This window comes from Acomys russatus, chromosome 6 (assembly GCF_903995435.1).
Source record: "Acomys russatus chromosome 6, mAcoRus1.1, whole genome shotgun sequence".
NCBI classification, from domain to species: domain Eukaryota; kingdom Metazoa; phylum Chordata; class Mammalia; order Rodentia; family Muridae; genus Acomys; species Acomys russatus.
The window spans coordinates 38,785,892-38,802,541 of record NC_067142.1 but is presented as its reverse complement, the minus strand read 5'-3'; the positions used below and the strand labels follow the sequence as shown (position 1 = coordinate 38,802,541).

At 35.5% G+C, this 16,650-nt stretch overlaps 1 protein-coding gene across 1 annotated transcript in view; it reads left to right on the top strand.

Moving 5' to 3' along the window:
• The window catches only part of LOC127191078 (complement factor H-like), a 147,537-nt gene extending 131,639 nt beyond the window's left edge, over nucleotides 1-15,898 (top strand). The window contains exons 18-19 of the mRNA XM_051148318.1: nucleotides 12,897-13,079; nucleotides 15,423-15,898. Coding sequence (XP_051004275.1) covers nucleotides 12,897-13,079; nucleotides 15,423-15,622 — 383 coding nt within the window. The 3' untranslated portion in view covers nucleotides 15,623-15,898. The remainder of the gene's footprint in view (nucleotides 1-12,896; nucleotides 13,080-15,422) is intronic.
• Nucleotides 15,899-16,650: the final 752 nt, after the last annotated feature.

The window sequence follows — 16,650 nt, the reverse complement described above, 5'->3', positions numbered from 1 at the left end:
GCAAGTGTCTTCAAAGCATCAAGTTTACCAAATACTGTTTCACCTTCAATATACTTACAATGCTATTTTAATAGGTGTTTTGCAACTGTGGAATGTGAATCTAAATTAAATACTATTTATTTGTAAGAGCATAATAAAAAGTGATATGCTGAATACCTGTTTTAATTTCTACACTTACTAGGGTTTTAGACTAAAGATGGACATTTTCATTTATTTACACATATTTCTGTAATAGGTCAAGTAAGATCATGTGGTCAACATCCTGAACTACTCAATGGGGACGTTAAGGGAACAAAGAAAATAGAATACAGCCATGGTGAGGTGGTGGAATTTGATTGCAAACCTAGCTTTCTACTGAAGGGACCCAATAAGATAGAGTGTGTTGATGGGAAGTGGACATCCTTGCCGATATGTGTTGGTAATTAGAACATTAATACTTAAACATTGTTTTGTATCTCATGTAATGCCTTGATCATAAATACACTTTTGTGAAACATCTACAGAGGAGGAGAGAACATGTGGAGACATTCCTGAACTTGAGCATGGCTCTGTCCAGTTTTCTGTCCCTCCCTACCACCACGGAGATTCAGTGCAGTTCACTTGTGCAGACACCTTCACAATGATTGGACGTGGTTCAGTTTCTTGCATTACTGGAAGATGGACCCAGCTTCCTCAATGTGTTGGTAAGTCTCTGTGTCTCAAATTGACACTTTATAAAACATAATATTTTTATTGCAGAAATATTTCCTAGTATATATTCTATAGTTAATAATCTTCTTGGGTCTCTACTTAAATAATACAAATACAAACTAGTGTTTATAATTTAGTACATGTCTACTTTTGAACATAAATTAATAATACAACTTGAAAATGTTTGTTGTTTAGTCTCTCAAATCTAGTTTTTAGTTATAAATTTTAATGTGAGTGAAATTGAAATACTATTACCCAATAAGATATGACTACATTACAAAAATATCATTGCCGGTACTATATGACACTCTTCTTCCAGGTCTTGGAAAGCTAAGAAATAAAATGGGCAAATCACCTATTTCCTCTTCTCCTATAACAAACTTTCCTTTCTCAGAACTTCTGTGAAGCTTCTTTCTAGTCTGCATGCTGCAAGTTGGAGTTAATGCACTTAAGCTGGGACAGTAGTCCCTGTCATCAGTCTTAGAAACTCAGCTATACCAAAAAGTTTGGAGGTGGGTGGGAAACAAAACCCCATAAACTACTTCACACTGCAATGAATCACTCTCTTCTTTTGGTGGTTGAATCTTTAACAAGTAGCTGAAAGCATCTTGGCACCTACATTCACTTCTCTCTGAAACTGAGGTGTTTCTTATAGTAATCCTGGATCGTTCGTTCATCAGTGTGCTTGGTGTCCAATCTTTACAATTCCTTGGCATTTTAGGTGTTGGATAATGTCAGGGAAACATAGAACTCCTTTAGAAAGGTCTCTTAGGCCTGTGTTGCTTAATAATATATTCTCATGCCCAGAAGGCAAACCAAGTCTGAAAGAGTTTCTCATTTAAATTAATACTGCCACTTACTAATTGTTACACTTTTTGCTAAATAAATTCATTATGTCAAATCATTGCATTCAATTCTATAAAAGCTATGCTCATCACTGTTTTAAAGCTGTTTAACAACAACAACCACAAAAATCATATGAGAGAGAGTCAGCCATAATGTCAGGCATGAGACTCAACTCTACATTCTACCTACAAAATTCTGCTTTATGATTTGTTCAGACTTCAGAGGTTCTGTTCTGAGGTTAATCAGCCTGCAGCCACCTTCAGATGACTCTCTCCTGTTATGTCAAGAGTGCTACAAAGTTAATCTTACCATACAAAGATTTTAGCCTCTCACTTTGTTACTATTTTTCATAGGTTTAGTTTTCTTTTGAGAAATAAGAGATTTCTTCACAGTTACCATGCTCCCTTAACTATATGCCTTTCTTCACTTGTCTTTATGGAACACCAGCTTTTTCTCCCTGTGAACCAAGCTTAAGAAAGTGACTAATTTGCAGGTATCTTGATAGCTTAAATTTTTCTGGTCAATATTTTAAATGTTTTTTTAAACACGTGTAGTAGTGTTTTGAAACAAATGTAGTACTTTAAAACAAGTGTAGTACTTTGGCTATTATTTATTTTTTATACTCATCTCAGTCTCCATTTATATTAACAAATATTAATGTTTCTCACAATCAAAAAGAACTCTCATCTTCACTGAGAAATTAAAATATACAGCATACTAAAAGAACTATATAGCTCTTATTTAACTCATAACACAACCAAGCAGTTTCATTATTGTGACTTCATATTGTCATATTATAAGATGACCTAGCATATGAAACAGCTTCTTATACACTCATAAAGGGAATATAAAAGAGTTAGATGCCTTCTAATTTCTTACACCAATTCAGTCTCTCATAAGATATTTTGAAATATTTGTTTTTTACCCAATATATGTTAGACGGTCTTTTCTCATATTATATACATCAAAAATGAAATTTAAGCTAGAAACTTCTTATATCTTATCTGCATTAGTTTTTAATCTTAGTTTTTCTTACCATTATAGACTAAAGATAATATAATGGGAGAGCGAAAAATGTGAACATTTTCACAGCTTTCAAGTATGGGAGCAACGCTGGTCATGTCATAATCATTTCTTAGGTAGAGCACCTGAGACAGTGATTTCCGATGCACATGCAGTTGCCAAACACCTAAAGAAGCCCTGCATGACGTAAGCGCTAAGTTGTGAAAGATTGGATGTGAGACCTAGTACTCCCACGATACACCACTGCTGCATGGTGAATCTCCGCATTTTAGCTGTCAGAGTTTATAGATACGAATCACAGTTTCATTGTACAATGACTACACAGCTACTTTCAATGTAGCAGCTAGCTCACTCCTGTACTTGTTTTTATATTTCATGGAAATGTTTTCCTACAGCAACAGATCAACTTGAGAAGTGTAAAGCGCCATTGTCAACTGCAGGATGGGCAAAAAAAAAAAAAAAAAGGCCTGGGAGAATGAATTTAATCATAACACTAGCATGAGCTACAAATGTAGAGGAAAGCAGGGGTATGACCACTCAATCTGTGTCAATGGAAGATGGGATCCGGAACCAACTTGTACAAGTAAGCTCTTAATTATTCTGTATTCTAGCGATTATCCTAGCCTTTTATCATCTGTAATAGTAGTATCATTGAGTACTTAAAGCAATGTAATGTTTTTTGAGAATTTCATGTGAATCCTGTATTTATATCATTTCCACCTGTCTCCCTTTCACTCCAACTTGTATATATAAATTGAGTCTGATGAATCCATTTAGTATTTCTTTTATGTATATGGGTTTAGGACTAAATGCATAAGATTAGGTAACCTACTTATTGGCTCATTCATGCTTGGAAAAGACTGATTTTCCCATTATAGATAGCCATTAATTACCTGTATCTCTTCATCTAGAGGAAAGGCCTTGTAATATTTTTTCTGTCCATGTTGACATGTCAACTTATATTTTCATCATGCAGGTGTTATTTAGGTGAGCATGCATTTGAGATTGTATGGATTCAGAATCCCTGTCCTATAAGAAGACGCAGTCTCATAGCTGACATACTGCAAAAATAACATTTGTAAAATAGAAGATGATTTAGAAATTACTATATGAATTTGTTAGCTACTGTTAGTATAAAACACAAAAGAGGAGGGAGGGAAGAATGGTAGGATAAAAGGGATGGGATAAACATTGAGATGTAACAAGAATAAATTAATAAAAAAACACACAAAAGAGACTTGACCAGGATGTGTCCTAGTGGTACATTACTCTTACGTTACTTGTAATTCTTTTACCACAATGAATGTGCTGTGCATTTCCTATGCCTGTGCTGGATCATCATGCATTTCTATATTGCCAATTTAATAACCTATTCATTCTTGTAACAATCAATCTTTTTATCCAGAAAACTGACTCGTGACATCTCCAATTCTATGTAAATAGCAATTTATACATTCCATTATTTTTGCTTTCCTATCTCGTCACTGTCATTTTGGATGCCCTGGCTGATTTGATATTTTAAACTATGTATATATAGTTTATATATAAGTGACCTAGGCTGCCATGAACTCACAGAGCTCTAACTCCCTCTGCCTCCTCAAGTTCTGGGGTTACAGGTGTGTATCACCACGCCCAGCCTTAAATTATTTCTTAAAGACTAAAATTCACAGAAAACTACTTTCATGCCATATCAAAATAATCCTATAACATTTATGTTCATGAATTCACATGTTGTTCTGTAGATGCCTCTGGTTTTATAATATCTGATATCATTTTGATTATAGTATGAAGTAAAGTGGTAATTTTTGTTTTTTCCTGTATGGCTACCTAGTTGTTCATAGATTGTGAAAAATGTATTTACTACACAAGTGCTACTTTCTTTTTAGTCATTCTGCTGTACTTAAGCAAAAGTATAAAAGATTGAAGTCATTAATAACACTAAGAAAGCACACTTTCATATTATGAATCTGAAAGATTAATCTAAGGTGTTTGATTTTGTAGTGACTTAAACAAAACTTCTCAGAGGTATGTTAATACAAGCACTAATATTTATTATCCTAGATCCATGCCATAATTTTTCACATCTCTAACCAGTTCTCATTAAATGGTATGCCCAGGGTAATGGAAAATTTGAATAACATACTACAGACCATTTGTGTATATACTCCATACTCTAATAGACCAAGAATTAATTCCACATTGATTAACACTTGACAGAATCTATAATCACCTAGGAAACAGCCCTGAGTAAGACTGAGAGGACATTTCTAGTTTGGGTTAACTGAGGTGAGAGGGGCCATTATAAAGATAGGTGACAAAATTGTATGATTAGGGATCTTAGAGTAAAGGGAGAGTTGACCTGAATACCAGTGCTAATTTTTTTTTTTTTTTTTTTTTTTTTTTTTTTTTTTTTTTTTTTGTGCTTCCTGACAACAAGTAGCATATGAGCAGCTCCGCACTTTGGCAGCCATGATTTCCTTGCTTGATGAGCTAAATTAAACCCTTTTTTCCTTCTTTTTTTTCTTCCTTATTTCACCTCTAAAGTTGTTTTTTTGCCAGGTATTTCATCACAAAGATGACAAAAGTCACCAGCATATTAACCGAATGTAAGCATCACTTTGATTAATCAACTTTCATTGGTAAACTGTCTAATGAGGGCTTTTAATCTAATAAAACATATTAGATCACAGCTATCCATAGATAGCACCAGAGAAACCTCCATATAACCTTAATATATTTAAGTATATAATTCCATTAAAATATTATAAAGGCTGGAAATATTTAAAATAAGTTTTATAAAAATAATGCAAGACTGCTTTAAAAAAGAACGCATGAGAAGCAATCTAGAGCTGAACAAGAAAAGATATTAACTTTCTGTACAAGGTGAAGAGTATAAAATATACATAATTATTATGTAGACATAACTAATTTACTACTTAATGAAAACTATTACTTTAGTAATTTAAGATACTGTCTTTAGTCAATAACTCTGATTTTGATGTTTTTCTTGGAGCAGAGAAATATCCCTGCCCTCCTCCACCACAGGTACCAAACGCCCAAGTGATTGAAACCACAGTGAAATATTGGGATGGAGAAAAAGTATCTGTTCTTTGCCAAGAAAATTACCAAACTCAGGACACAGATGAAATGGTGTGCAAAGATGGAAGGTGGCAGTCATTACCACGCTGCATTGGTCAGTAGCTATGACTCACTTTGCAACATTCTTTCTTTGAATATCGAAGAGAACTCAGGTGAAGGGGGTTATTGAAAAACAAGGGCATAACATAAATACTATAAAGACATGATCCAAGCAGTTTGTTTTTATTTTCCAATGTAAACTTTTTATTTCAGCTTGATTATATTTTCTGTTCTTGTAGCAAAAATTCCATGTTCCCAGCCCCCTGAAATAGAACATGGATTTATTAAATTACCCAGCTCATCAGAAGGAAGGAGAGATGCAGTTGAGTCTAGTTTTCATGAACACGGCACTACGCTCAGTTATGCCTGTGATGAAGGTTTCAGACTATCTGAGGAGCATGGGGTGACCTGCCACATGGGAAAGTGGAGCTCTCCACCTCGGTGTGTCGGTGAGAACAGCAGGGAATTCAATTCTGGTTTTAAAATAAATCATTACCAGTAGTCTACTTTGATCATAACCAGAAGGAAGAATAATTTTGATTGATAAATATAGTCATTTGTATATTATAATCTTAGATTTCTACTTGCATAATTCAACCTATACTGTTTTAGTTAATTGTATTAATTGTCTTCAAATCTACTTTTGCTCGTATATTTCTGTTTCTAAATATGATGTAGGGTCTACTGACTTCAGCTGCTCATGCGAGTTGTAGTAATTGATTTGACAACAGGTGTTAAATTGTCTTTTTCCCACAGTGTGATTCCCCTCTCCCACTCAATATATAATACGTTTCCTGACTGTATTAATTCTTTGGGTTTTTTTCTCCATTTGTCACTCATGATTTGTCAGACATTGATGTCAAGTTCTTTCTCAGTTCTCAATCTGTTTGACAGATACAAGACAACAGACGGTGGCCTTAGTAAGCACTGCCCACCTCATTTATGATGGCGTATCTTTCTTGGTAACATTTCCTTCTTGTACTGCTGCATCTAGAAGTGACACATACAAGTGAATTTCTAAATTAGTGCAATGTGGAATCATTTCACTATGTTATTATCATTGTGGTTTTTCATGACTTCCTTGTGCGCCCCCACCCTCAGTTCATCAGGGTATTGTGTCTCTTTTTTTAATATATATATATATATTTATTAACTTATTTATATTACATCTCAATTGTTATCCCATCCCTAGCATCCTCCCATTCCTCTCTCCCTCCCACTTTCATCCTACTGCACCCCGCCCATGACTGTGACTGAGGGGGACCTCCTCCCCCTGTATATTCTCATAGGGTATCAAGTCTCTTCTTGGTAGTCTGCTGTCCTTCCTTTGAGTGCCACTAGGCCTCCCCATCCAGGGGATGTGGTCAAATTTGAGGCACCAGAGTTTGTGTGAAAGTCAGTCCCCACTTTCCACTCAACTGTGGAGAATATCCTGTCCATTGGCTAGATCTGGGTAGGGGTTTGAAGTTTACTGCATATATTGTCCTTGGCTAGTATCATAGTTTGTGCTGGACCCCTGAGCCCAGATCTGCCCATCATAATGTTCTTCTTGTAGGTTTCTAGGACCGTCTGGATCATTCTATTTCCCTATTCTCCCATGCATCTCTCACCTAGAGTCCCAATAGGATGTCCTCCCCCCGTCCCACTTTCCTGGTAAGTGAAATGGGACCTCGTGAGGTTGTATATTGTCTCATGACCTAGACAGTTACCAATATGGAAAAGAATTTACTTACAATTTTCTGAAGTTTTTGGAATTGGTGGACCAGCATTTATTGAATGTGTAGGAGGAAAGTTGTCCCAGCCACCAGTTTGCATAAATATAGTTATATATTCATTCTTTGTATAATACATAATCTAATTCAAGTTAAATATGGCACAAATAAAAAGTTAGCTATAATTCTAGCATTTAAGAAGGTTTTTTTTTTTTGGAATATTCTGGATGTTGGAAGGCAAATACAACACTAGTAAAAACAGTTTTATTTTTTGAGACCAACCAGTTTATATTCACTTCATATAGTCTGAGCTATCAGCATCCTCAGACTTCTCGAATGCACTGGCTCTGCTTAACAGGCTCATCACTGTAATAACAGTTTTAGCTGCAATATCACTATAACAACAATGCTTTAAGCTTTTGAAATTATCATTATGGATAATTTACATTTGATAAAATATAAAGGAGAAATATACCATAAGTGTGGAAAGTGCAAGATAAAAAAATTGGATGCAAAATTTAAAAGTCTCAAGAATTATAATTATAGTCATAAGGATTCTGAATCTACCTTGTTTATTTTATTTATTTTTATAAATATGGAACAGTTCAATGTAATTTAGTCAAAATGGGGAACATACTATATTTATTATTCTCTGTGAACCTACATATTGCTTCATATATATTATATTCTACAATTTTCTGAAAACAAATACATATACATTCTTATTTTTTCAGAAACTGATTGTGACAATTTACCCATGTTTGAAAATGCCATACTTGAACAAGTGAAAAAAAATATTCATATACATCAGGAGAACAAGTGACATTCAAATGTTAACATAATTATTATATAGATGGGTCCAACATTGTGACATGTGTTAATAGCAAGTGAGATGGACAGCCAGCATGCAAAGGTAGTTTAATGCAGTGTAAGACCTGGGGGGCTAGGTCGTACTTCCTGGAATCCAATGAAACACAAGAGTCCAGTCAAGTGCAATCAGCAAGAGATGCTTTATTGACCCATTGTGATGGGGTCTACCAAGCTCTACTGAGCTGAAGACCCTGAATAAGCAAAGCTTGGGTCTTTTATACTCTTACAGAAGCAGAACTTAGCGCAAACATGATTGGTTAGTTGACCTTTAATATGATTGGTTACTAGTTATTTTATCCCTGAGAGGGCAAGAGCTCAGTTCAGGACACCATGTGCTGTTAAGTGTTTGGGACAGGTATCAGGATGTGGTTTTTCTCAGAAAGTTTACAACAGCCCTGAGGCCATCTTGGAAAGTACTGAGTGGCCAGGGTTGAAAAGCAACTTTTCTATCTTTTCAGTAATTTCAACATGTATTTATTAAAGTTTCAAGTCTACTATAATTTAAGTGTGGTCAGAGTTTAGCTTTTAAAGCAAGATGATGTTGGTTTATGTTTAAAATAAAAGCGTGGAACTGAAAATCCAATGGCCAAGCTGATTGGATAACGATCTCCAGAGTATGGTTCCACAACCAGTATCATTAGTATCTTTGGACCATGTTTTGTAAATGTAAATTAACACTAAGGAGCTCATTCTAGATATCTTAAATAGAAATGCATCTAAACTTGAGAGCTTGATTTTCTATAAAGTCCTTTAGGGAATCTGTATAGACCCAGTTTGGAAAATACTGTAGGTTGTAAAGATTTGTAGATACATTGTCACAGATTTATCTTACAGTTGAAGTCTTGCTTATATCTCCTTTTCTCTAATTGGTTTGGATATTAGGATATTTTATTTGATCATCTCAGTAAGCCACTTACTATTGAATATGAACTATATACTGATGAAGCACTAATTTACATCATATCTATAAGGAGTCTTCAACTAACTAGTACAGTTCTCAAATTTCTGTATTCAGATCAGTTAATGTGAAAAAGTTATTAATGTGTTAGAAAGAGACATCTGTCCTTTTGTTCATTTGTTTTACATTGCCTGTTTTTCAGTCTTATTTCTCTTTTTCCCCTTCCTTTGGAGGAGCAGTTCTCAAGAATTTTATTTTCATATGCATCTTTAATTGGTGTTGAGTGTACAATTTGAGAATCTGTGTGTGTGTGCATTTGTGTGTTTGTGTGTGTGTGCATGCATGCACGCCATCCTGTACTAATGCTGACCTTTTACATTTAAATGGAAATCTGAAAACTGTACTTACCTGTAAAATCCATTTACCATTTCTACTTCCCATGTTTTACATAAGAATTCCCTTAATATTTCCTACTGCTTTTATTTAGCACCATTCTCAATTGCTAGGTTTCATCTAAAGAAAAACATAATTGAAAATTCCTTCTACCAGTTACTTTTCTCTCAATGTCTTAATTTCTGTAATGAAATGCAGTAGTTATCCTTTATGGGGAACTCTCTGCTGGAGATCAATCTCCCTTATTTTCTTTTATCTGACAATGTCCTCACAAGTGTCCTTATTCAAAAAGCTATTACCACAGGATATAGAATTCAGGGCTGGCATTCATTATCTATTACTTCATGTGACTTCCATGGTAATAGATGAGAAGTCACTTTCTTTTGGACCTTGGTCTAGAGTGGCTGGTGATGACTTTCTACTGATCTTTGTTCAAGATTGCCAAAGTCCCGCTTTGATACCAGGGTAAAACCAAGGCAGATTTATATCAGCCTGAGAAAGAATCCGAAGGGGCTCGCCACTGTTTGTGTCTAGCTAGCTCTAAGCTCTCCTTAACTCTTTTTTTTTTTTAATTAATTTATTCTTGTTACATCTCAATGTTTATCCCATCCCTTGTATCCTCCCATTCCTCCCCCCCCCCATTTTCCCATTATTCCCCTCCCCTATGACTGTTCCTGAGGGGGATTACCTCCCCCTGTATATTCTCATAGGGTATCAAGTCTCTTCTTGGCTACCTGCTGTCCTTTCTCTGAGTGCCACCAGGTCTCCCCCTCCAGGGGACATGGTCAAATGTGAGGCACCAGAGTACGTGAGAAAGTCATATCACACTCTCCACTCAACTGTGGAGAATATTCTGACCATAAGGTCAGGTTGATGGCTTTCGAGTCACAGAATCCCCTGCTGATTAGCAGTAGGCTGTTAAGAAAAGAAACTTCCTCTGCCTCCTTCAGCAAATCCTACCGGCGTGTGCCACCACTGGTGCCTCTTATTTGACCATGTCCCCTGAATAGGGAGACCTGGTGGCATTCAGAGGAAGGATACCAGGCTACCAAGAAGAGACTTGATACCCTATGAGCATATACCGGGGGAGGAAGTCTCCGTCAGTCACAGTCATAGGGGGGGGGGAGTAAGGGGAAAATGGGAGGGAGGGAGGAATTGAAGGATACAAGGGAAGGGATAACCATTGAGATGTAATATGAATAAATTAATAAAATAAAATTTTAAAAAAAGAAAAGAAACTTAATTACCTAAACCAGTAAAAGACCAACCAACAGCTCAGAGCAGCCAGCCAGAAAGAATCTTGGAGCTCATTAACTTCTTGTGAACTAGCAAGAAAGAGAAAGAGAAAAATCACACACACATTCAATGGATGAAGCCAAGGGGCTTCAACATTTCACACTTACATACATGCATACATACACAGCAAATATACAGATATGCAGAGTTATACATAGTTGCACATTGCATGGATAGAGAAAGCTTAAACTATTTTATGTACATACATATATACATACACAAATCTGGTAACACAGCAAAGCCCTGATGAGCATGCTCTAAAAGTTTCACGGACACATCTATATGTATATATACATATACACATTTGGTGGTGGGTAGAGCAGGCTCTAATGTATACTGTTTATTTTCTCTTCATGCTTTTTATATCCTCTCAAGCAAAGTTCTTTACATCAGAAGAAAAATTACCTCATAGCCATAAAAGCAATTATCACAAAATTTGTTACACAGCAGAATTATTGATTATATGTTTTTCCATTAAGACTCATATCTAACTAAACATCATTTATCTATCTCTACATCCCACAAGTTCATTGTGAGTTCAGAACAATAGTTTTTCATGTCATAGGTTATCAAGATTTAAGGTTAACAGGGTACAAGGGGTTACAGCAGGATTATTGTTTATATACCTTTCCATTAAGACTCAAACCTAACTAAACATTTTAACTATATCTTGGCTCCATGGGTTCATTATAAGTTAAATGTAGCATTTCTATGTCTTTCGTTCTATACACTCATTATAATTTTAAAGCAATAGTTCTTACTTTTCATAGTGCACACCAAGATTTGTGATCACATAATGTTTAACTCGATCATAAATTTGTCCCAAGTCTATCTAACAGCATTATTATGTGGAAGTACATCTTTGTACAGATTCTGCAGAAACTTTGCCAACAGAGTGGGTAAATACCCATGAAATAATGGGCAGTGAGGTTCTCTCCACCTCATTCAATATATATGAGGGACACAGCAATTACAAGCATGGAAAAGTATATCAGCAGCAAGAAGCAGTGTAGACATAAAGTTCCTGGGACCATTCCTCAATCAGGGCTTACCCATCACTCAGAGTTGCAAAAACAGTGGGTTTAATTTAGGAATCTCACTTGCTTGTCACCAGCCCATTCTGCCTGTAAACTTCTCGTCACAAGATGATATTTCTAATATATATATATAATATATACCAGTCTAAGGTCCAGGGGACTTATCCAGTTTGAATTTACTCAGCTCTTCAATATTCGTGCACTTGCCTTATGCCCAAATTTTTCTCATACTCCTTAAAACTAAAAATGTTTTGTTTTTCTAACAATATTTGAGTTCAGTTTGTTTCAAAATATCCCTGTTAAATTCAAATTTATCAGAATAAACTGTCACTATGTAATGATGATCTTCTCCTATGTCCTCATCAAGACAATTAGCAGCCCCAAAGAGAACCAAATAACCTATCATTATGCAGTTCATTGAGTCCTAAATTTCTTACATAAGAACTCTGAATGTCTCCACTCTTTATATTGCTTACTACACATATTATGTCCAAAAATATCAGTTGTACTTAGCAAAAGTATTAACATATAGATGCCAATACTAATTACCATATCAAGAACCCAGCAAGGCCTTTTTGCCTTCTGTGTGTTTCTAAACTTTAAATTCTTATCAACAAATGTGTGTTTCTACAAGAAAATAATAAAGCAGGTCAATAACATGTGGACAGAAGGACAATAAATACTCTAGTGTTTTGAAACAGAGAGACTCTGCCTGTCTGCATTGGCATCGGTGTATTCAGCACCTGAGAAAACATTTGCTATCACTGGAAAGTTTCAGGGCTGACATGCTTGCTCCATCTCAATAATTGTTTTGGGTGAGAAGGAAGTACTTACAATGTAATTCTTAGTTTATAGGATTCAATTGTCCTTAAGCAATCATTTGTGTAGTCCCAAATCTATCAATAGGTCTTATTTAGCACCCTATTCTTATTGGTTCTGTGTAAGCCAGTATTTTGACTTGATCTCTCAAATATTCAAATGCTGTCTTCTTAGATTCAAAAGGGAAATGTGGGCGTCCTCCACCTATTGACAACGGAGACATCACTTCCTTCCCGTTACCAGTGTATGCGCCTTTATCATCAGTTGAATATCAGTGCCAATCCTTGTATAAAATGCAGGGAAGCAAGGCAATAACATGTAGAAATGGAGAGTGGTCAGCGCCACCAAAATGTTTACGTAAGTACCCTTTTTTCATAGATTGTGAAAATTCATATTCATGATTAGGATTTTTTGTGTAAAATAGAACATTCAATGATTAAAAGTACTGTTTAGGTGATTGCTTGACTTCCCATTGTCAGCATGTGAGAAATAAAAAATATCAGATTTCTTTTATAGAAAATAGTAGACAAATAAAATTATATGTCAGTGGTTCTCAGCCTTCCTAATGCTGCAATCCTTTAATTTGTTTCTTCATGTTGTGGTGACTGTCAACCATAAAATTGTTTTTGCTGCTACTTCATAGCTGTAATTTTGCTACTATTATATATATATATATATATATATATATATATATATATATATATTGTAATATAAATATCTGTGCTTTCAGATGGTCTTAAGTGATCACTGTGAAAGGGTCATTCAGCCCCCAAAGAGCCACAAGTCACAGGATGATAACTGATCTTATATATGATATTTTGTATTATTGAGTTTTTATTAATGCATTGATGTCTGTAAAACTGGGGCCAGCATGATATTTCCATTCTTGTTTTCTTAGTCAGTTTTTATTGCTGTGAGGAGACACCATGAACACAGCATCTCTTGTAGAAGACAGTATTTATGGTGTCATGGGTTTAGTTCACTATATCAATGGAGGGAAGCATGGTTGCATGCAGGCAGACATGTTAGAGAAGAAGCAGACAGCTCTACACTCAGATCTGAAGACAAAGGAAAAGGCCATTGGGTTTTAGGAACCTCAAAGTCCACCCACCAGAAGCACAGATCCTCTAACAAGGCCAGGCCACACATTCATCAACTGAAGGGAGTCCCAACAATTTTTTCATCTTAACTACTGATGATGAGTATATAAAGAATATATATGTAAAGAAATGTTGTTCAAACATAGTAGAAAATAGAAAATGTCTTTATTGTTTGAGTGAGAAAATCCTAGTGGTGTCTATTAAGTAAAACCATCCAGAAACAGGAAGAGAATTCCTTTGTGTTCCTTCCCACACAGTGAAAAGTAAGACTCAAATATTTCTTGAATGTGGGGCAGTGGTTAGTAAAATTAGGTGAGCTATTGGAAAAGGACAGAGGTGTGGGAGGAAAGCTAGATTTGATCACTTCAAGGTATATAGAGGTGTAGTCACCACGTGCTCATCTATTTTAATGCTTAGACACCAGGAAGTGCCTCTTCTATGAAAAGAGATCCTCCTCCTCCCACACCATATGACCATATGACCACAGCCTATCAGCTCTCATCCAGACAGCTTGCGTCCCCTTCCTCTGTGTGCCCATGGTGCCTCCCCACCAAGGGGAAGTGGTCAAATCTGGGACACCAGAGTTTATATCAGAAGCAGTTCCCACTCTCCCCACAACCATGGAGCATGGATGTCCATTGACTAGATCTGAACAGGGGTCTAGGTTCACTGCATGCAATGTCCTTGGTTGGTGTAACAATTTGTGTAGCCCCCATCCCTACCCCCAGCCCTTGTCTAGATAACTGGCCTTGATGGTTTCCTGAACTTTCTGGGTCCTTCTATTCCCCCATTCTTCCATACCACATTCAGCACTCCACCTTGAGTACAGCAGCAAGTCCCAGCATCTGTCCCAATCCCCCGCTGGGTGGAGTTTCTCAGAGGATATCTGTGTTGGGCTAATATCCACTTATAAGTGAGTATACACCATGCGTGCCTTTCTGGGTCTGGGGTTACCTCACTCAGGATGATCTTTTCTGGTTCCATCCATTTGCCTACAAATTTCAATATGTCCTTGTTTTTTAATAGCTGAGTAGTATTCCATTCTGTAAATGTACCACAATTTCTTTATCCACTCTTCAGCTGAGGAACATCTAGGTTGTTTCTAGATTATGGCTATTATGAATAAAGTTGCTATGAACATAGTTGAGCAAATGTCCTTGTATGGTGGAGCACCTTTCAGGTATATGCCCAGGAGTGGTATAGCTGGAGTCTTTTGTAATGTATTTATTATGTATACAGTGCTCTGCTTATTTGTACACCTGCATGCCAGAAGAGGACATTTGATCACGTTATAGATGGTTGTGAGCTACCATATGCTGATGAATTCAGGACACTTGGAAGAGCAGTCAGTGCTCTTATCCTCTGAGCCATCTCTCTAGTTTGTATATCTGGGTCTTGAAGTAGAACTATTGCCAATTTTCTGAGAAAATCTAATTCTCATACTAAACATTATTCTGACATTATTTTCTGCTCAATATTTACTAATTTTATGTACCTATTTCATACAGGTTTTTGAAATAGTTTGAAGAATACTGCTTGAAAGCCAAGTTTCTGTAGATTTATGTATTACTTAATGAACTTTGGGTAATTTTTCTTTCAGATGCATGTATAATATTAGAAGACATTATGGAAAGAAATAACATAATTCTCAAATGGAGAGAAACTAAAAAAATGTATATCCAATCAGGGGATAATATTGAATTTGTGTGTAAAACTGGATATATAAAGGGAAGAGGATCACCTGCATTTCATACACAGTGCATTGATGGACACATTGATTATCCCACTTGTTCAAAATAAGTCACAACTATTAGCAGAATTTTTGAATGAGCCTTTATTTAGAAAGATGCATGTACATTACTAATACAGTTGCGATTTGCATTTGAAGTATTGTTGACTCATTTATTCTCATAAGTATAAGCTTTTGTGGATATATGGTACGTTCATTTCGAACCTGAGTAACTGTTGCCACAAATACAAAAGCAGTACATTCAAAACTCCTAAACTAAAATGCAATGTATCTTCACACAAAAATCAATAGCAATAAAATAGAAGTAACTTCTTCAGTGTTTGTTTCTATGTACCACTTTCCCAAATCCTTCTGGTATTCCACACTACCATTGGATCTAATTCTCTGATTCAGTGTATGAACTTCTAAAATAATAATTTCATGCGTTGAAATATTCAGGTGATTATACAAAAGAATTAAAATGTAACTGGGTATATTATTCCATTACTGTCATAATATTGACATTAAAAGCTTAGAGTACTGTATATAAATTATAAACAGGCAACGACCATATACATACTTTTTGCCCAAATAAACAAATGAAAATAACAATAAATACAATAAAATTTATAAGAAGCTAATTTATTTTTAAAGATAATAGTATATAGAGTTACTATTTATATCCTTAAAGACAGTTTCTAATGACAGGAGATGGGTCATTTATGACAGTGGAAAAGTGATATTTGTTCAGAAACTACAAGTGGGTTTCTACCTCTTTTTCCTGGGCTATGAATATGTAATCTGATACTGTAAAAATTGGGTACCATAACTCATCATAATTCCTCTTTTACTAAGGTAACCAGATTACATTTTGAAATCTCCATATTGTTAACTATGATAATAGAACACTAGGTATTTAAATGGATTTAAACAGTGTTTTCAGTGTACTATGGTTCATCAGGGTGTACCCTAGTATAATCAGGAGTATTAAGTTTATATTTTTTTTACCATCTCAACCATTAATATAATAAACTTTGAATAATAAACAAGCTATTTTTAAATTTTTCTAAAGACATTTTTAACTTTTCAGAAGTTTGAA